The 21433-nt window shown below is 41.0% G+C and overlaps 1 protein-coding gene across 1 annotated transcript in view; it reads left to right on the top strand.

Moving 5' to 3' along the window:
• OFCC1 (orofacial cleft 1 candidate 1) overlaps positions 1 to 21433 on the top strand; it is a gene marked incomplete at its 5' end in the record, with an annotated part of 94110 nt that overhangs the window by 35836 nt on the left and 36841 nt on the right. Inside the window, 2 exons of the mRNA XM_033154646.1 lie at positions 7891 to 8154; positions 8790 to 8991. Coding sequence (XP_033010537.1) covers positions 7891 to 8154; positions 8790 to 8991 — 466 coding nt within the window. The remainder of the gene's footprint in view (positions 1 to 7890; positions 8155 to 8789; positions 8992 to 21433) is intronic.

The following is a 21433-nucleotide window of genomic DNA, read 5'->3' as shown; positions in this document are numbered from 1 at the left end:
CCTTAATATACATCAAGGTGCCAATTTTTTAATAGCATATTTTTTGGACAAGAAGAATAGAAGGTGTATCACAGACAACGACAGCTGTCCATTGCTATCTTCTCTTTGAAAACCTATAACATGTTCATAGCACTGGCCATTTCATATGCCTATAAAGTTCGCAACCACTGATGGGAAGGGATTTATATATCTTTAGATTTTTAAAAAGTATATCACCAGAGTTAATATTAATGTGCCAATATGGCAAGGTAGCAGTGCCCTAAGTGTAGCAGTGCACCATTTTTGCTTTACTTAAGGGAAATCCAGGGTGAATAAAACGGCAACTTTTCAAACATGACATTTAATCCATGCATGTAAATCAAACTGTGGGAGGAATCTATTATTCATTATTAAAAGGGCACCATATTTTTATTATACTGAAAATGAAACCCAAATGCTGTGAAAAATTTAGTGGCTTCTCTTGAAGTTTCAAGACACTTATCATCCAGTCATTGAGCTGGTGCTGGCACTCATTTTAAATTATAGCTACCAAAATAATAAAGTTTTTGGCCTAGGAAGGAGCTGGAGAGAAGCCTGATCAATTTCACCGCAAAAGGTAAATTTTTTTTTTTTAATGTAAGGCTCTTTAAATCCATATCACGGTACAGGTCCTCGGTTATGCTCAGAATTAGATCAGTATGAGAAATATAGTTCAAATCCTTGTCATTATTAGTCACACCCACAATTTCCCCCTGAAGTACTCTGTGAAAGCTACATATATCAGAAACTGATTAACATGACCCAGGGTATTAATTCTTAAAATATGATGAGACCAACATTTCCTGAGCCTCTATTTTCTCCATGTCAGCATCTAACTAGGAGCTAAGATGCTTTTAATAGCAGCACAATGAAGTCTTATTAGTTAAGCTAGAGATTTTTATTTTTATTTTTATTATTCATATTCCTGCACTATGCTCTAACACAGCTTACACAATACGGGTGAAGGAAATGTTTAGTGCAACTGAAACGAAGCGTTCGAAATGTTGTAAAGAAAAGATGGGAAGGACTTTTAAAACTCAGAAATACTTAGGCTGCAGTCCTGGACTCACTAACCTTGGAGTAAGTCCCATTAAACTTAGAGGGATTTACCTCTGAGTAGACATGGATAGGATTGTGTTATAAGGTCTGCTTATAACACGATCCTATGTGATGAGCAGTTTCACATTTTGTTCTGGTGAAGTAAAATATTACTCCTGACAGACTAGAGTTTATTTAGGAAATCTATAAAATTACACGAAGCAAAAATATTTACCTCTAGTTCAAGCTTTGGTTTTTTCAATATTCAGAATGTCATGAGTATTAAGTAGAATTCAGTTCTCCCTTTTGCATTTTCTGCAGTGTCGAAAAATGACTCTACTTTTTGGCAAGAAATTCAGGTCTCAGGAAAACGTTGCCCCCACTTACCCTCAGTGATGTCACATGGCCAAAGCAGACATCACATAGTGTTGTGATGTCATTATAACTTACAATAATAACTTACAATAACTAGCCTCTTTGACCAAATATACCTAAGCCAGAGAATGAATTTATCAATAATAATCTGTTCACTGAATAACCTCTGAATGGGTGGGACCATTCATACCACTAATCCAAGAAATAGCAGCCAAAGAAATATAGAAGTAGATGATTAATAGACCTGAGTCCTCAACCTTTGAGAGATCTTCAAACTTTTAACATATTGCATATGTAACTCATGCTCTAGTTAGAAATAAAAACATGCTTTGATCTTTGTTCTTTTCCCACTTGTTCCTGTCTCCTCCTTTCCAGAGAGGCCAGGCTAGCATCTAGATATAAAAGTTCAGGAGAAACTGAGGCCAGTGATATGAAGGCCATAATGCAGTCAGGGTTAACAATAGCCATGCCTTGCAATGCTACTCCCTGCTGGTCATAGAAGAGAGACAAAAATATTGGCACCAGATGTTTTGAGGGCAAGGCAATTGCCACCAGATGTGGAGGCTAAAGCACACAGGATGCAACAATTATTTTCCTTTATCTAAAAAAGACAAGGGGTTATATTTTTATGGTGCTCTTGCCCATTTCCATTGCACTGCCCGTGAGATTACAGCAAATTCTGCTTTAATGACCTAATACTTTGTGAGAATAAAGCAGAAGTGTCGGGGTTTGGGTGCTGGAGCTCCTCGTGCACAACTTGAACTAGTCATGCACGAGGTACCAGTTGCGGGGAAAGCGGCCAGCGTTCCGCGTGCTTTTGAGCACGGTCGCCGGCCAAGTCTCACAATCCGAAGGAAGCTGAGTAAGCCAATTGATGACTCCGAAGGTGTATGAGTTCCTAGTTGCCTTCTTAGTGAAAAGTTGCCTCGTGAAATAGAATATACCCTGACTCTGAATAGATGGACCAACTTAGGAAAAATAAAATTTTACTTTAAACCTTTTACTCCCCCCTTTTACCCCAAAGGAAGACAGACACCGGTTGTATCTTTAGTGGCTTCGGCAGAACCCGCATAGGCTCGTCCCCTAAGCTAAGTTCACCTAAGCTTAAAGTCCCTGCGCGCCCAATCTTCCGCGAGGCTAGCTAAATAACACTAAAACCGAAATATCTTCCGCGAATCTAGCCCTAGGCTAAACCTAAAAGAAACCTGTCTAAGGCTAAACCGAATGATCTTCCGCGATCTAACTCTAACTAAAGAAAAACCCATCCAACCCGTCCAGCCCGCTCCCAATACCCTTAAACTAAACCCTGAACTTAAACTAAGGTAAAAGAACGTCGACTGACTAAACCAAAGAAACCAAGGAAAAACGTGCCTAAGCGGGGGTGCCTCTGCCTTTTATTAGGGAACAAACGTGACATCATCATCAATGCCTCAACCAATAAAATCACTGTTGCTGCCCTCCAAAAAGGCGGGAAGCAAGTTTAACGCTCATTAACAACTTTGAACATGACCGGAACTATAAAATAAAGGCGGATTAATCTCATAAGTGAACCACACTATTCATTCATGCTTTCACTTTCGCTTTTGCGCGTAGTTATACCAAAAGTAGATCTCGAAAACCTCATTAAATAACCAAATAAATATGAATCCATGGCTGATCCGTGAAACGTATTCCGACACAGAAGCAATGTTTGGACCTATGAGGCATTTGTCCCCACTGCTGAGAAGAGGGTTGGCTCTTATGCCATGATGGTCTTGAGAATGTTTCTGCACTTGCAGCTGTGTCAGAGTTGAACTATATGTGACGTGGGAGATGCTTCTGCAACAAGGAAGGGTTGTACTGTTGAAGTAAGGGTAGCGAAATCGTAGCTAAGAAGCTCAAATCATATATATGATGGACACCCTTCTTTGGAAATCAAACCAATGTCCAGACTTTAACATTCAGAAACATTACTTGCAGATGATGATGTATTCAAACATAATATTTACAGTCAATATTTGACCAAACTGTGGGAGGCAATGGAAGACAGGAGTGTCTGGCGTGCTCTGGTCCATGGGGTCATGAAGATTCAGACACTACTAAATGACTAAACAACAACACACAACAATTTACAGTAATCATGCTTACCCAAGCATGGGCTTACAGTCTCTTCTTCTAACCTCAAAACTTCCAAACAACTGTATTTTCCTCCCTTTTCAGAGCTCATCACTCAGCCTTCTGTATCTCAGTTAGGCCATACCTTGCAGCTCCTATGATTCCCACTTTCACCTTCTCCTGCAGTTTTGCTCTTTCTTCCAAACAGAGAAGAAGCACTCCAACACTCCATTCCACTTAGCAGTGTTCACAGTGGATTATAAAACACAGCCATCTTGCTTCGCATAAAATGGGGTCTCTCCTTCACTAGATACTTCCCAAGTGACCAACGTTAGTGAGTCACATGAGAACTACTAGAGAACTCTCTGGGATTCAGTTACCAACCAACCAAATTTCAACACATAGTAATGCCTACAAGCATTTACAGTTTCAGTGAATTCAATTACCATACTGAATATGTACCTCAGTGAGCTTTGTGTGTAGAAGGCCTCAGATTTCATCCCTTGTGCCTGAAGATAGCACTGGGAGAGCCCCTACCTAAAACCCTGGACAACTGCCACCCAAGCTTTCCTTCCATCCTATATGCATGGAAATATTTAGTGAATTGAATTCATGTTTGATTTCACCCATGCTTACTTCTTTTTCCTTTGCCTTTTCTTCCATTTAACTCTTATTCTTTAGCATTTCCCTCATGCAATAAGGTCTGGACAGAGCTTTGTTTAATAATCAATGCTGTGTTCATGGAAATTATAGCTACCTCATCTTGTTTGTTCGCATTTGTTTGCACTTGACTTACAAAGAATATGGTCCCACAAAGATGATTTTTAGAGGCATTAAAATAAAGATTTTATTGACAAGGAGCAATTGGCCACAAATTCAGTAATATTGAAATTTGATTGTATTGTTATGCTATATAGTTTTGGGACTTGGTAGATGCTGATCTAATTGTATAGCAGATGTTCAAAAAAAATCACATCATTATGTGTGCTGGGGCTTTGTCATTTTGGGACTGTAAAAATAATGGGCTTTGTGCAGTACTCTCTGAAGTTCAGCTCCTTTGGGGGGGGGGGTAGAAAGAAAACAAAGAAAAAAAGTATAGATTTATCTCTCTTTTAGCCACAAAAAACCCAAGAGCAAGTTGGACTTCTTGGTGGCACACATAAAAAAATCCCCCAACTGAACCTGCTAATTTGAAATATTCAAATAGACCTCATTCTCTCTCTTGAGCATTTCCATGTTGTAATGCAGTGGCATATGGGGAAGTAAAATATATTATGACAACAAAATTAATATAAAGCTGTTGATTTCAGAAATAGTATCAAGAGATGATTCTTAGCTCAATATCTTTTAATTCAATTAAACGCAGTGCTATTCAGTACAAAGCAAGGAAGGAATTGAATGTCTTTCTTTTCAGTTGCTGGTGCATAATTTGAGGAGACTTTTGAACATGAATAAATGGAGCATAAACTGGGGTTTAGGGCTGAAAAAATACTTAAGGCTAATTTAATCCAGGTTTCTGTAACTGCATAGGAGAAGTTAGTTAGTAAGACAGACAAGAAAGATGAACTAGTGAAGGGATGATAATTCTGAGTGGAGGAACATGTGCTTAGAATGAGCCCACTACTTCTCCTTATCTCCCCCCCTTACTCCCAGAAATATAAGGAAATATCTTTGCTAACTTTATTTGAGAAGAGGGAACGTGCGATCCATTCCTCCACTGAAATCAACGAAGAAGCACATGCCGAGTTTAAATGGAACTTGTTGCACGCATGAGCCTGGGACCCAAGTAGCCAAATGCCTTGATAAGGGGCATATTCTGTCAGTAATTTGATAACTAATGTTTTTTAACTTCCCCATGGGTTATTTATTGAAAAATGGTAAATCTGGTTTAAATGAAACTCGATCCTGTCAATGGCTTAGGAGCAGCTGCTACAGGGTTATGGCATTGTTCAGCGGGTGCTTCTGTTTCATCTTAAGCGTTCACAAACCATTCATGTAAAGTAAGCCTATACACAGGAGTGACACTGTGTATACACTTTGAAAAGAAAGGAACCTTGAAATGTTGTTCTCCCCTGTTATCAGTGCTTAGTTGCATTCCCCCCCCCCCCAACTGAAGCCATGCAAGTATAACCATTCGATTATCTGAAAATGCTGTTTCTGCTGCTCTGTCAAATGGCCGGAATCCAAAGCTCAACGAGGGAGCTTCAATGTGTAGGGGGGTACCTAGGGGTTAGGTAGATTAGCTTCCGCCAAGGGTGCAGACGCGAGGGCGAGTGGGGGCACAAAAATTGTGCTTCTCCACTCTGGCTTGAAGTGGCTAGAAGCCTGTCCGCAATCTCCCCGGGCCACTCCTCTGCTGTTCTGGGCGCCAACATCTCCTTGCTAAGGGCACAAGGGAGCCTAGTGACAGAAGCAATCCAGCAGTACAGTGGTACCTCTGGATATGAATTTAATTTGTTCCGGGGTCCGTTCTTACCCCAAAACATTCACACCCAGAGGCGCATGTTCTGCGCATGTGCGCACAGTGGTAGCCCACTTCTGCGCATGTGGCGGAAACCTTTCCGTTACTTCCAAGTTTGCCGCGTGCGTAGCCTGAAGCATTCGTATCCAGAGGTGTTCGCAACTAGAGGTACCACTGTAATCACACTAAGCACATTGGGATTAACTCTTTATTAGCAAAAAACAAAACCCAGAATCTGCACAGGAGTGTCAGGCCTAAGGAGTACAGCAGCTCACCTCTGGCAGGTCTTGGCCCCATAGCGCAGTTACTGAAAGTAAAGGTCCCTACCTCGCCACAGAAATCTACGTACCTGCCTCACCAAGGTTTTCCCCAAGCAATCTGAGACTGTTCCTGCATGAGGCTAACCTCCTCCACCCTCTGCATGCCTTTTCTAGTTCTGGGAGACTAAGAAGGAGGGGAGCTTGTCACAGGGAGGCACATGTGCTTCTTCACCAGCCAGACTCATCTCTGCCTTTTGGCATCCCACCTCTCCTGCTTCTGATTCTGGACTCCTCCCTGCCACAGCCCCCCCCCCCTGCTCACTAAACCCTGTTATCTCCTCAGGTTCCAACACATCCTCTTCCCAGTCTTCTCCCTCTGACCACTCATTGTCATCCCACCACCAGAAAGCTCTGAGCCTTCTTCCCTTGGGTCCCCCTGCTGGTTCCTCCCACAATTCCTCTGCATCCAATCAGTCCATGATACCTAGGTACACTTCTGTCAATGTGCTTTTAGCTTAGTGGTAGCACACCTATTTTGCATGCAGGGGGCCCTAGATTCAATCCCCTGCATCTTCAATGTTGCCATTCTGAAGCCCCGGAGAACTGCTGTCAGTCAATGTAGACATGATTGAGCTAGATCAGGCTTCCCCAACCTCACCCCTCCAGATGTTTTTTTGGCCTACAACTCCCATGATCCCTAGCTAGCAGGACCAGTGGTCAGGGATGATGGGAATTGTAGTCTCAAAACTGAGGTTTTGAGGAAGCCTGCTCTAGATAGACCAATTGTCTGACTTGGTGTAAGGTAGCTTCTTTTTTCAATGCCATGGAATAATTAAGCCACACACTTCCATGCCCCTTGCACATGTGGACAGCTTCTTGAAAGGGAAGGCAACAAGCAGCTCCTGCTTGCACCAAGCACTTTGAAGCTGCTGTTTTAGGTTCTTTTGACTGAAAGTGGCAGGAGGAAGGAAAGAGAAGCAACATACTGTGCCATTTAGAGGTGAAACAAAATCAGTATTGCTATCAAATGATTTCTGATAACTGCCCTGTCAATATTTTTAGACTTTTCTGCAATATCCACAATTGAAAGCATTTAGAAATAATGAATAATTATACCAAGAACAGACTTAGTTGGTCTCTGAGGTGCTACTGGACCTTTTTAATTTTTAAAAAAAATATATTTCATTCAGAAATAAAATAGAATTAAAATGGTCTAATGATTGCCCCTTCCAGAGAACCTGCTGATTGAAAATTCATCCTGATTTGTTTACTGGAAGGCTGGGTGATGTTTAGTGAGCATCCGTCCAGCAAGTGTTATCCTACACTTTTCAGTGCATTTCCCCATCACTTATGACAAAATTTTGAATCTTTTTTTGGGGAAGTGGGTTTGTTGCACAAGAGCTCCCAGTCAACTCAAATTGCACGACCTGAATTTACTGGTATCTGATGGAATCCTACCTGGAAACAGCATCAGTTTGGAAGCTCCTTGAGAAAGTTTTCAGGATTTGATTTAGAAGAACTTGCTTACATTTACCCCCTCAAATTTATGTCTGCTATTATCTGACATTGTTTTCAAAACCTTTCTGAAACTATGTTGGCATTCTTCCAAATATGCATATCGTTGATTCTTCCTCTTTCCAATAGGATGTTCCAGCCAGAAAGGATGGGAAGCCTGGGGAGATACTTCTCTTTGAACTCTTTCTCCTTCGCGGGACCAGTACTTGCATTGACAGAGTTGTGGGCTGGGGAGCATTTCCTTTGTGCAATAATAATTTGGACACAGTGGATGGGAAGTTTAAATGTCCTTTCCTCAGAGGCCACTACAACTCTAAAATTGATAGGTTCCAAAAAATTGAAAAATGGATTTCTTCTGACTTGGATCACTGGCTGTGCAACCTCTATTTCCAGGTTTGTAGGAAGCAGCATTCCTAATCTGCATCCACCCTAAGGATGCAATTTTTATGCTTACAGCAAATCTACCTACAGTACCTATTTGCTATAATATAGCTTTAATGTTATTTTAAGGTTGAAAAGCAACATTCATGTGAAACAGTTTCTTTCTTACAGCAATGGTGGAAGGGATATGCTTCAGCAGTAGACCTTGATGAAAGTCCATCTTTCTCAGCTTTTACACCAGGGGAAGGCAACTTGTTCAGAAACCAAAGCCCTGTTGAAAATATGTTGTGGCTATATTAGGCTGCAATGCAGTATTTAAAACTGTAAGACTTGAAAATTGCTTTCATATTTGAACTTCAAAGTCAGTTTTAAAGGACCCATTGAGGCTTGTGGCTGTGGGGGAATAATTGGATCGTTGGATTCGCAAATTGACGGACAGTTGTGTCTTTAAATTATTGCACTGCACACTGAGAGCATTTAGAACAGGAATTATGTGAATTAAGAAGAAACTAATGACTGGCGGACCCCTGCAGTGGGCGTTTCCACAGAATTGTAGATCAACCTTTTTGATTGAAAGTTTGAGAATATTAGAAGAATAATTTTGCATATGGCTGACCTATTCATATAACAGGGTTTTCTCTTATCAGATAATTAAACTACCGCGGTATTCAGATGAGCAGAACAAATATGAGGCAGCCCTACAGCTCTCTTCAGACCTTGCATATTCAAGCATTGCTGAGAAGGATAGAGTCTTGAAGAAGGAAACAACAGGCGGACTACAAGATAATGGACCAAAAAGTTCATGCCTACCACACTGCCGTTCAATATGTTCTTTTGCCTCACTTCAAGGTTAGATACTCTTTGTTTTTTGTTTTTAAATAAATCAATATCCCTCAGGAAACAGAAAACATATCAGATATCATTTATTGTGAGGGGCACATCACCTTGGTTTTCATATTTTAAAAATTCTCTTCCACCTTCACTCAATGTTGGATGTTAGAAAGTTTGACCGACTCCAGCTTTTCACTTATTTAGTGCTCAGAGAGTAAGGAAGACATGGATAATTGTCTGCACTATAAAGGCAGCCTCTCCTTTTCCATGGATAGCGCCTCAGCCATGCAAAGAAGGGAGCCACATCTGCTGTGGTAGAAAGCACCATTCTCAGTTGAGTGACAAGCTCCATCCAAGTGGTAAGATGATCAAGGATGGGAATGGGAAACCTGATGTCCTCTAGATGTTGCTGAAGCCCAGCTACCATCAACCCAGCCAGTGCAGGCAGTGGCTGATGAAAGTTCTAGACCAGCAACATCTGGAAACACCAGGTTCCCTTTCTTGATCGAGGTCAGCCTTCCCCAACCTGGTTCCTTCCAGGGACTACAACTTCCCTCAGCCCCCACCAGCATGGTCAATGGTCTGGGATGATGGGAGTTGTAGTCCAAAACATCTGGAGGACATCAGGTTGGGGAAATCATTGGATATGAAGGCCATGACATGTCCATGAATTTGACAGTGGGGGGGGGGAATTGCCACCATAAAATACCCAAGGGCAGTTTCAGTAGGCATCAGGGTCTGCATGCTTTATTATGTCTACATTAGCCCATAAATGCCCTAGTTTTGAAACTCATGTATTTATGCCGTATGATATTTGTTTAATTGTCAGCTCCCAACATCCCATCTGTCAAAGTCTGAATGCTCATGCTCAGAGTGTGCTCCAATAACACCAGGAACCAAACAGGGATAGTCTGAAATGAGGTTGTGTGTGTGAGAGAGGGGGTTCTTGCTGTTTTCTAACCCAGGAGCTGGCTTTCAAAGACCTTTAATCAGAATATTTTCCTAATTAGATATATAATCCTTCCCTGAAAGTACATGTGTATGTATTGCATATGTCACACTATGCCATGTAAATGTGCAGATATAGATGCACAGCACCGTAAGATAATTCTGTGACTGACATCCATGTGCATTTGTGCATAGCAAAAGGTAAGGTGTGCTGAACGTTGAAGCCTTACACACACACACACACACCCAGCTTGCAACCACTGACACAACAGAAATCCTTCAGAATAATTTTCTTTATCATTTGTATTTATTTATTTACTTGGAGCCTTCTTTAAAGATATTATTAGCTGTTAATATCTCCCCGTGGGTTTGTTTTCTAATATATATCAGTGCCGTGCTACAGTATGCTGTTTCTGCTGGTGATATGTTGCTAAGAGATTTAATAATAGGCAAACAAACACAACATGTGGTAATCCATTTCAAATTAAAAGTTTATTAAACACCAGCTTGATGACTTTCTGGCTATTTACAATTAAAGGAGCAAACCTTAGGGAACTGGGGACCACGTGACAAAATGTACAGCGTTGCCATTTCCAACAGAACAAATGCATTTATGATCTGCAGCAAGCTGTTGCCCATTGATAGATCTTATAAATACTGTATTTAATCTATTAGGACACAACATAAAACTTTGCTAATGCTGAGACACAAATCAGAAAACGTAAGAAAAGTCTCTTGCAAATGAGGAGGGTGCTTATAGTCTTTAACAAGATTTGCTGAGGTGTTAGAACAGCCCGGTGCTTTTTTTCTAAAAAAAAAAAAAATGTTTAGGGGTACTCATATTTTTCCACTCATATTGAAATACTGCCCCTCAACGAGGCCAAACTTAGATTCACAAAATGTTTAGGGGTATGCGTACCCCTGCATTCCCCCCCCCAAGAAAAAAAGCACTGGGAACATCACAAGAGCATCACATGTGTCATGCCGCATCATAATTTGGATTACTCCAACTTTTTTCTGGATAAATTCACCGGGGCTGCGCGCACAGCCTTCCCGCGCTGGAGGCTGTTTCGGAGAGGACATGAAGAGAAAGGGAAGCAGGCGGCACCACAGGCAGCCGCGGTGGGAAAGCCATGGGAGTGGAGGACCCCGGCCTCCCGAAGCGTTCCACGCTGGCGCAAGGGGTTGTGGGGGCTGTAGTTCTCGAATTGAAAGGCATATGGGGAGCCCCTTTTTGCACTCAAAGGTGGCTGGGTGGGTCTCTGCGCCCTCAAGGGAGGCATATTGCTCAGCTGGTAATTAAATACAAAATTTCATAGCGCTGCAGTCTGCTCATATGCAGGCTTCCTCGGAAATCCCAGTGCGTTCAAATGAGGCTTACTCCTTTGTAAGTGTGCATAGGCTTGCAGGCACTGCGTGATAGAAAATCCCATGTATGCTTACCTGCAGTTAAGTCCCATTGTTTACTCCTGAGTAAGCATGCATGTTTACCACGTATGTTCTAGCGCCCATTATTTTAATGGGCTTAAACCACTAGTCACTATATAATACGTTTCATAATGCTGGCGGAAAACATATTTTGATACTGTACCTACATGATCTTATTTGTGTGCTGCCTTTCCACAGTTCAAACCATGTTCAAGGAGGCTTGCAACATGAAAAAGTACATAACAAAAGTCATAAACAATAAATAAAACATCAGAAAGCTATCATGTTTAAAGAGAAGCAAAGCAGATCATTCAGGAAAATGATTAAAAAAAAAACACCACAAGGTAATGTTTAATGTAAGGAGCGGAGTGGTGATTATTCATTTCTTATCAAGACACAACACAATCTGACGGCAGCCTTTTTGTGAAATTCAACATGGGCCCCAGACTAGATTCTAATAGCAGGTGTCTTGGTTGTGAAAAAGACATTGACAGCTCATTCACACTTGAAAGTTGGCAGTGGCGGGTGGAGAGAGATTCTATACCTGAAAAAGTAATGTGGTGTTTTGCAAGGAGGAAGATGTTCGAATAATCCACTTTGCGCGTGTTCTCAAGTCTGAGCACCTTTTGATCTCTGATTCAAATTCCGTCAGGTGATGCATTTATCATAACATGAGTAACGCTACTGTCAGATGCGTCTCCCTGTTGTTCCTTCCTGTTGAAATCTGAAAGCATGTCTATCCAATTAAACTGCAAGCAAGTAGCAGGGAAAATAGAGAACCAACACAAAAGCAAGGAGGTGATTTAGCAGAAGTTGATTTCTCTCACCACATGTTTAATAAACTAACAGACACAAATCCAGCCCAACAATTTATGCTGGAGAAATATATGTCATTAGGTTGAGTGTGACATGTGTAGAAAATAGGAGTGGACACAGTTTCGGTCAGTTTCTGTTTGGTACAGTTTCTCTCTCTCTCTCTCTCTTTTTCAGTCTGAGGGGTTATGAACACTTACCTTTTGCTCTGCACTTTTTGTTTCCTGGTCCCTGTCAAAGCACTCTTTCCCTCCCTTGTTACTTTCCACAGGAAAACCTGATATTTATTGCTTGGAGCAAACAGAAATTTGGGTTTTCTGCAGCGGGTTTTCATGGGGAAAGCAGTGGCGCAAACCCACCCCCCCAAGTGTTTGGAACTGGACCTGGAAACCCTAGATGAGTGCCTAGAGATGAGGGGTGTAAGGGTGGATGAATTCAGCTCTCCACGTTTCTGCAGCAATTTGCAGATTTTAGTGATTAAAATCCTCAGGAATTTACCTCCAGCCTTTTAGTGCAAATTTCTCCCAATAAACACATTTTTGCATACGGTTTTGACTAATGTGCACATTTTATAAGCATTTTCTCCCAATTTCATAGAATCATAGAGATGGAAGAGACCACAAGGAAGTGGAAGGTGTGAGAGGAGTGACTATGGGAAAGGGAAGACAAACACAGCAGAGATGAAGCCTTCCACCAAGCTCCACCCACTGGAGTGGATGGCAAGTGGCAAGAATAGCAACGAAGATCCATGATTGGGGGGGGGGAATGGAAACTATGGAAGCTAATCACATACACAGAAACACAGAAACATTGGATCTGAACAACCCTTTTGTGGGATAAAGCCCCCATGTGGAAACTTCCTGTGACATGTCATTGTTTTTTGAGCAAACAAACCAGCCAAAGTGTTCCATTTTAAGGGAAGCACATGCTGCCCATTGCAAATTAAAACAATGCATTTACATCCATGTGTACACACACCTCATTCGCTTTAGCTGGACCATGCCATGGCTCTTCTTTCTCTGGTGGCCTCACTTTTAATGCACCCCATTTGGTTTGAGTGAACAACGTTCTCATCTACTGGAGGGGTAGTAAAAAGCTTTAAAGAGTTGCGCGGGTCTTTTAATGGTAAATTTGTTTTGACAGAGCTGTTTTGCAAGGGCCTGGGCCATCCCGAAGTGATGGTGGCTGACAGTACTTTGCTGTTCTCGGAGCAAGGGAACATGTGGAAGGAATTGTTCTTTTACATTTCACAGCTTGTTATTTCCTCCGCAGGGCAACCCTTGACCTCTCCGAGAGATTCTGACACCCATAAGGGAAGTATTCCCACTGTTGAAAAGGAAGTGGGAAAGCAGTTTAATGCTGCAGAAGGTTGGGAACGGTGCGTGTCAAAAGAAACTCGGACGAAAAGAAAGGACCAGCTCTTGAAATGTTTCCAGCAGGTCAGAGCTTTTATCGCTCCGGATAATTTGCTAACACTTTGAAAATAGATTTGCTTTGCATATGTCTTTCGATTACGAAAACACACATCTCCACACCCCCAACGATACCGTCTGTCAATTATTTCACTAGGCAGGCGAAGCCACGGACAAGTTTAAATCAAATGTGAAGGATCAAACAGAGCCCTGCAGAAAAGGTACAGAAAGGCCGTGCTGCTCTCTAAAACACTGTGTGTGTGTGTGTGTGTGTGTGTGTGTGTCTAGGCTCAATGTGTTTGCAATTACAAGGTGTGTGTGGAGTGTACTGACAACATCAGATTAGAGGTGGTGTTTCTACGACATTTTTACACCCCTTTGCATTTTATTTGGCGGTTTATATTTGCAGATCATGATGTCTCCCGCTCTCCCCTTTCTCTCCCCACACCAGTATAATTAGCAGCATCTCTTTGCCAACAGAGGTCTCCTTCCCCAAATGGCCTGCCTTATTCACGATCCTAAAATCATTTTGCAGCTCAGATGAACGGAATAAACTCTCATCTTCCAGCAGCCATGGGAAAATACTTTTCCAAACTATTGTACTGTTTCTCTGTGTGTGTGGATCAGAACACAAATTTGCAGATTATGCCACCAAATCCATAAACGGATCCATGCCTTTAGGCCTGTCCTGTACTTATGAGGAGTGGTCCGAGGGCTTCCTTCTGCTAACCTTTTACAGCTGCTTAGAGCAGCTAATACTTCCTCTGTGGCTTAAAAAAAAATGCTCCCAGGAAGTGACACTCCACATTATGATGTATGCTTACTTCCAGGGAGCATTTTTTTTTTAAAAAAGTTTCTTTTAATTGTGCGACCATGGTGGATTTACTAGCTATTCCAAGCAGCTGTAAAATGTTGAAAGAAAGAAAGAGGCACAACTCAGACTGCCTTGTAATTTTTTTGGGAAGTGAGTGAGTGAGCGAAATGAGGGTACAACCCAGTGGATTTTTTAGGACCCCCCTCCCCAAAAAAACATTCACCCACAAATGGAACAAGACAGAGCTGGTTTTATGTGCATACGTGAAATTAGCATGGGACAGAAATAGGTTGACAACTGATCCGCTCCGTACTCCAGTGAGCCACCAGACATGGCTTGTGGGCTTCATTCAGGACGTTGGGTCACATTGCTGGTTCTGGAATGGATCTCATGTTCAAAGGGAGCTAAGAGGGGAGTATGAAGCTTGTATCAGCCGGAAAGGCCCTAGGAGAGATGACATTTATGCTCACTAGCTGACTTATGAAGCAATTGCTGTGGAAATGCAGCAGGCTTTTCCTTATTCCACTTCCCATTCTATACAACTTCAATGGGGCTATGGCTTCCAGCATGCAGCATGCTTCCCTGTGTCTGCTGTATATATAGGATGTAAACGTAATTACTTGATAAAACGCCAGAAGCTGCTCCTATCAATAATTCCTTATAGGCAGTGTTTCAAAGGGGTCAGTGACATTTGCTGAAATAAAGGAGTTTGCGTCCTCCATTTCCCCCATGCCTAGATAGATTGTGCATGGGTAGGGTCTTGGGTTCGGGCAGATAATATCATTTTATTTATGTCGCGAAAGAAATTGGTGTCTTGTCATTTCAGTTGCTCTAGCCTGTTTTCTAGAAACTGTTCTCTAATAAGAGCCCGGTGTACACATGACATAACAAAATCCCCAACGCAAGGAAACAACAACAGAAGCAGCAGCAGCAACAATTATTGTTATTATTTTAAAATGTGTGTGTCACCTTGAGCTCCTAGGCGAATTGCAACATACAAAATAGGAAATACAATAAAAACAATCCATAAACAAAATTACATAAGAACACTAGTGGTTTGCCTGGTGCCTTCATTATATATATTTTAGGCGCCAGGCAAAAAAGTTCTTTTTCAACCAGGCCTTTGGCTGATTAATATTCTACAGCCTTTTAAATGTGTCTGTGAGAAGGAGGAGGGGGTATTGTTTTGCTGTTTTGTTTTACTTATTTACTTGTTTTTATCCTGTATTTTATTCTGTGAACTGCCCTGAGAACGTATGATGAAGGGCAGTATATAAATCTAAAAAAAATCATAATAACTATCTGTTTCCCCATCCAAATTACATCTCCAAGAAGCAACATTTAAAAACTGTCAGCAGAAGAAAAAATGTTAACTCCAAAGCCCTTAAAAAGTGTCACTGTTAAAACTAACAAAACTGCTAAAAAACCAAAAAGACTAAGGCGGGAGAGACTTTGCTTGGTGCCAAAAAAACTGCCACAGAAGGCACCAGGTGAGCTTCCCTGGGGAGAGCATTGTGTAGTCAGGGAGCCACCACCGAAAAGGTCCTTTCCCCTCATTGTCATCCTCCACTCTTCCAATGGAGGAGGCCTCCTAAGAAGAGTCTCTGTATATGATCTTGATATCTAAGTAGGCTTATATGGGAAGAGGCATTCTTTGAGGTACTAGGGTCCTGAAGCTGCGTTAGGCTCTATGAGTTAATGTTATCACCTTGAATTTGGCCTGGAAATGCACTGGCAGTCAGGGCATGCAAAGACAGGTGTGGTAGGTTGTGAATCTTTGGTAGTAAATATGCAGCCAGATTCTGCACCTGCTGAACTTTCTGGACCACCTTCAAAGGCAACCTCACATATAAAACATTGCAGTAATCTAGACAGGAGGTTTCCAGAACATAGTTTACTGATGCTAGGATATCCCCATCCAGATAGGGATGTACCTGGGGCACCAGACTAAGGTGGCAAAGTGAATTTCATGCAACATAGGCTACTTTTGCCTCCAGGGACAATGGTGGATGTAGCTCCAAATGTGCAACCCTCTCTAGATCCGATCTGGACCAAGGAACCATCTACAAACAGCATCTTCATCTTGTTTGCCTTGAGCCTCAGCTTGTTGGTGCTCAACCAGTCCATTTCTGTAGACAGGCACCTGCCTTAGAACATCCACAACTGTATCTGATGGAGAGAAAAAAGGGAGAAATAGAGTTGTGTGTCATCCACATATTGGTGACAGCATGCTTCAAACTCCAGATGTCCCCACCCAGCAGGTTCTTGTGGATATTAAATAGGATGAAGAATAAGATTGTCCTTGTGGAACCCCAAGGGACCAAACACAAATCCCCCGGCACCATTTTCTGGCGGCAACTGTTCAGTTAAGAATGGAGCCACCGCAAAACAGTGCCCCAAGTCCCAACTCCCAACTTGGATAGCTGTTCCAGAAGGTTACCGTGGTTCAGTTGTATCAAAAGACACTGAGATGTCCAGGAGAACCAATAAAGTGCCACTCCCTTGTCTCCCATCATAGCTCAAGATGCATTCTGGAATGGTGCAGTCCTCAAAGGACTGTACCATGCCCTTTTACCTGATAATCTGAAATCTGCTTTTAATCTTGTAAAATCAGTGGGTTTAAGAAAATGCAGGAGGCCAAAGAATGTAATGATTTTGGAGCTGACTTACTAAATAAAATAATTACAGCAAAGTGGCAATGTTGGATCTTTCCCCCTATTGTTTTTCTAAGAAAGCAGAAATATTTATGTTTGGGTATGGTTTATAATTGTCCCTAGACTTGTCAGTGGGATTTTCATTTTAATTACAATTTCTAGTGCAGCTGTTCTACTCCTTCCATCATCTCATAGTTGATAGGGCATCTAATTAGCACTTTATAGCATTTTGCGGTCAATTATAAAATGTTATAAAAAAAGAGAGAATGCAGTTTAGCAGAGACAAAATGTGCAATTCTCTCTTTTTTCCATGGGGCTAATTTGCTGAATACTGTAGTAGTGTGTATTTGAGAGGGAATTTTTACATAGAATTTTATAAGCCACATTTCCTCTCTAGCAACTATGAAAAACTCCTATGATAAAAAAGTAGTCTGGAGCCGTTAGATGTCTTTCTGATTGCTGGCCCTATTAAAATCTTCTTAAAGTAATAGATAGGTTTAATTCCTCAAGCCAAAGAAAAATTATAGCATCTTAAGTATTTTCCACATTTATTATACTGATGTGCCTGTAGAAAGAACAGAAAGAAAAATCCAAGAAAGAAGCAAAATCTCTTGTATTGCAAGTTTTAAATGTACCAAGCTAAGGTTTACTTAATTAGAACCTTCAGGCAATAAAGGAAGCCTTTTTTAAATTCTGTGAATCTTAATATGCTAAATAATGCAAAGCTTCAACTCTTCAAGCATGAGACACACATCTGGCCGCTTAACATTTAAATTACGTGGGGAGGGGGAGGGGAAGAGAAATCCCTTCCACTTCTGAGGTAATTTTCTTGAAGAAAAGAATGGGAAATGTATTACAACAAAATTTAATTTCATTTCAGATTTTCATTGTGTTTAATTGCACAGCATTTTTTTCGAGCATCTCTCTCTTTTATTTATGATACATTTTCTTTTCTCCTCCTGTAATTTTTTATTGATCTTTAATTTAAGCAGCTCCACACAGTTTATGGCTGCTGAAGAAATACATTGTGTTTTACCAGGAAATCTATCTAGAGTTAAAAGTAATGAGCTCAGTGATACAGAAAATAAAGGGAAGAATACAAGCTCAAAAACAAAACAAAACAAAAACCCTCCACCAACCAAAGCACAACCGCCCACAGGAAAATCATTCAGCAACAGTATATTCAATTTGTTTTCCTCTCCAATGTCTCACTCAGGCATACCAATCCTTCCTTTTCCCTTTCCCCCTTCATCTCCAGGCTCTCTGTACTTTGTGGGAACTCATATGAGAAATTTAGGTTTACTCAATGAATATGGATTAAACCACCCTATCATGCTGGTGCCACAAATGCATTTAAATATATATATATGTATTTGTGGGAAGGTGATGGAGAAACACACTGAAAAGTTTGGGATGAACAAATGATTAACGGGAAGATGTACAACAACCACTGCAAAACAAATCAGGATGAATTCAGGATCAATGCTGGTTGTCATATAACGTCCCTGCAAAAAAAAAAAAAAAGAGAGAGAGAATGAATGCTCAGTAAAGATCATAGTCTAACCTTCACGTAAACATTGTTCAAGCAAATCAGATTATTTATTTATTGCATTTATACCCCACCTTTTCCTCAAAAGAGCTCAAGGTAGCATACATGGAGTGGCTGGGGCAACAAATATTATTTTTGTCCTCCTCAGTGAATCCCCACAGCTACCCTGTGAGGTAGGTTAGACCGAGAGACAGTAACTGGCCAAAGGTCACCCAATGAGCTTCATGTCAAGTGGAGATTTGAACCCTGGTTCCCCAGGTCTTAGTCCAACACTCTAACCAGTACACCACACTGGCTCAATAAATAGGTTGTCTGGAAGAATGCTCCCTCCCCCTCTCCCCCCTCTATGTTCTGTTGCTAAAGAGGCAGAAGCACACAGCAATGGTTACTAACCATGGAAGCTATGTTCTACCTCACTGTCAGAGACATTATGCCATTGGCCTGATCCAGCAGACTCGTCTTAGGTTCTTAAGTTCTCTAAGACCTAGCTTTTTAATTACAGTGGTGCCCCGCTAGACGAATGCTTCGCTAGACGAAAAACTCGCTAGACAAAGGCATTCGTCTAGCGGGAGGCTGCCCTGTGAGTTGAAAAAGTCTATGGGGCTGCCTCGCAAGACGAAACTTTTTTGTCTTTTTTTTTTTTGTCTAGCGAAAACCGCGGTTACATTGCTGCTTCGCTAGACGAAAATATTCGCAGAACGAATTATTTTCGTCTAGCGGGGCAACACTGTAATATTTTACATACTGACCTAATTTTCTTTGAAGAAGGAAGAAAGTGTTATAAAATGGTGGCACAACAGCACAGGTGGTGGAGGGCTTTCCCTCCTGTCAGTTGTCGCCGCCACCAGTGTAGTTCAGCAATGGTTGCTCAGCTTCTAAAACAGGAAAAATAAAGCAGGGGGAAAGGAAACTCTCAGATAAAAAGGCCCCTTTCCAGATTCTGACCCGTAGGTTTGCCTTTAAGAACTTGGGAGCCTCCTTTAGAAATCCTTATTGAGGTAACCCAATGGTGAACAGTAATGGTGGGTGACTACTAGGCCTTTTCTGTTGTGTGGTCTTAGTTATGGAAAAATCTCCTCAAAGAAGCTCACCTACCCAAGACATTTCACTACCTAAGGCAAAGCAGTAACTGGCACCCCCCTTCCAAATCAAGGTGTTAGTACCTGTTGCCCATCCAATAATTTTGTCACTTGAGGCAATAAATCAATAAATATGACACAGTGGAAATATGAAAATAATTGATTAAATAACTAACAATTGGCTGTCCTTTTACGATATCCATGATACTTAAATGTGCACTAAGAGATGCTTATGATGTGCATTTGAAAGCATCTGCCCAGTACTGGATTTACGTATAAGCTAAACAAGCTATAGCTTAGGGCCCCTCTCTCTTTGGAGCTCCCATTTTTTGGAAGAAGAAGAAAAAAAAGACTGGATATACATGAATAAAAAATCATTTTAAGTTAGAGTTTAATAATTATTTCACTAGTAATATACTTCTTCTTAATTGTATTTCACTATTAATATACTTCTTAATTGTATTTCAGTTTAACAAATACTTTGATAAAATACCTATTTTGTTATGTGCAAATGGCTTTAGATACCTATTAGGTCCATAAATTACCATACAGTAGTGCCCCGCTAGACGAAAATAATTCGTTCTGTGAGTTTTTTCATCTAGCAGGTTTTTCGTCTAGCGAAGCGGCAATGTAAACCGTGGTTTTCGCTAGACGAAAAAAAAATCGGAAAAATGTTTGTCTTGCGAGGCAGCCCCATAGACAAATTCGTCTTGCAGGGCAGCCTTCCGCTAGACGAATGCGTTCGTCTAGCGAGTTTTTCGTCTAGCGAGTTTTTCGTCTAGCGGGGCACCACTGTATAGCATATATTCCACACAAAAAACAGTGACAATTTGTTGCAGATAAAGGACAGCTGGACACATAAAGGGTCCCATTACCTTCAGTAGCTTAGGGCCTCATCAAACCTACATCCGGCCCTGCATCTACCCTGGGTTTGGTGGGGAAAGGAGAGGGCTAGCCTGCACAGCCTTGCCATTCCCCTCATGTGTACTTTGAATGCACGAGAGGAGAGTTATCGGAGTTCTACTTATTCATCATCATCAATGTCATGGGCACCAGACACAAAACAGAACAGACACATGAATTTTACTACTGAAATTTGGCTAACCCAATGCCTTTGAAAAAGCATCTCATGGCAGATACTTATGTTAGAATACCTACAATTAGCAAAACTGACGGGATCAGCTAGAGGATTATCAAAAGAGAAAACATTTAGAGATTGGATTATATTTAAAGATTACTTAAAACTTTATTGTACAAACAACTCTATATTAGCAGAAATTGATTGATATTTGTGAAGAAAATGACTAATAGAACTGTATATAGATGAGAAAGAAAAGATACTATATAGTATAAGCCTGTGAAAAAATAATGATATAACAAACAGTATAATGAGAATGATTGGAAGGACTGTGTGTAAACACCATTTATGTGCTTTTTTATGTATACAACTTTGTCTTATTCCGATTTTCTTTGTTTGTTGGCTTATTTAATTCTTTTTCTCTCCCCCCTTTCTTTTTTCCTTTAAAATTGTATTTTTATTTTTATTTAATTTGTGATAATACACAATGTTTGTATAAGTAATTTTAATTAATAAAGAACCATTTGAAAATGAGAAAGCATCTCATGCAACAGTTGGTTAAGTGCTGCATGTTTCTTCCCAAAACAACCAGCAAACAAGCAAGCAAGCAAGCACATAATTTTGATGGGTTTAATACCTGAATCTGTTTTCTTGCATTTGTTCCAGCTCATGGACATCAGCGATA

Source organism: Lacerta agilis, chromosome 7 (assembly GCF_009819535.1).
Source record: "Lacerta agilis isolate rLacAgi1 chromosome 7, rLacAgi1.pri, whole genome shotgun sequence".
Classification (NCBI taxonomy): Eukaryota; Metazoa; Chordata; class Lepidosauria; order Squamata; family Lacertidae; genus Lacerta; species Lacerta agilis.
Note: the sequence above shows the minus strand (reverse complement) of the source record. Positions and strands in the feature narration are given on the sequence as shown.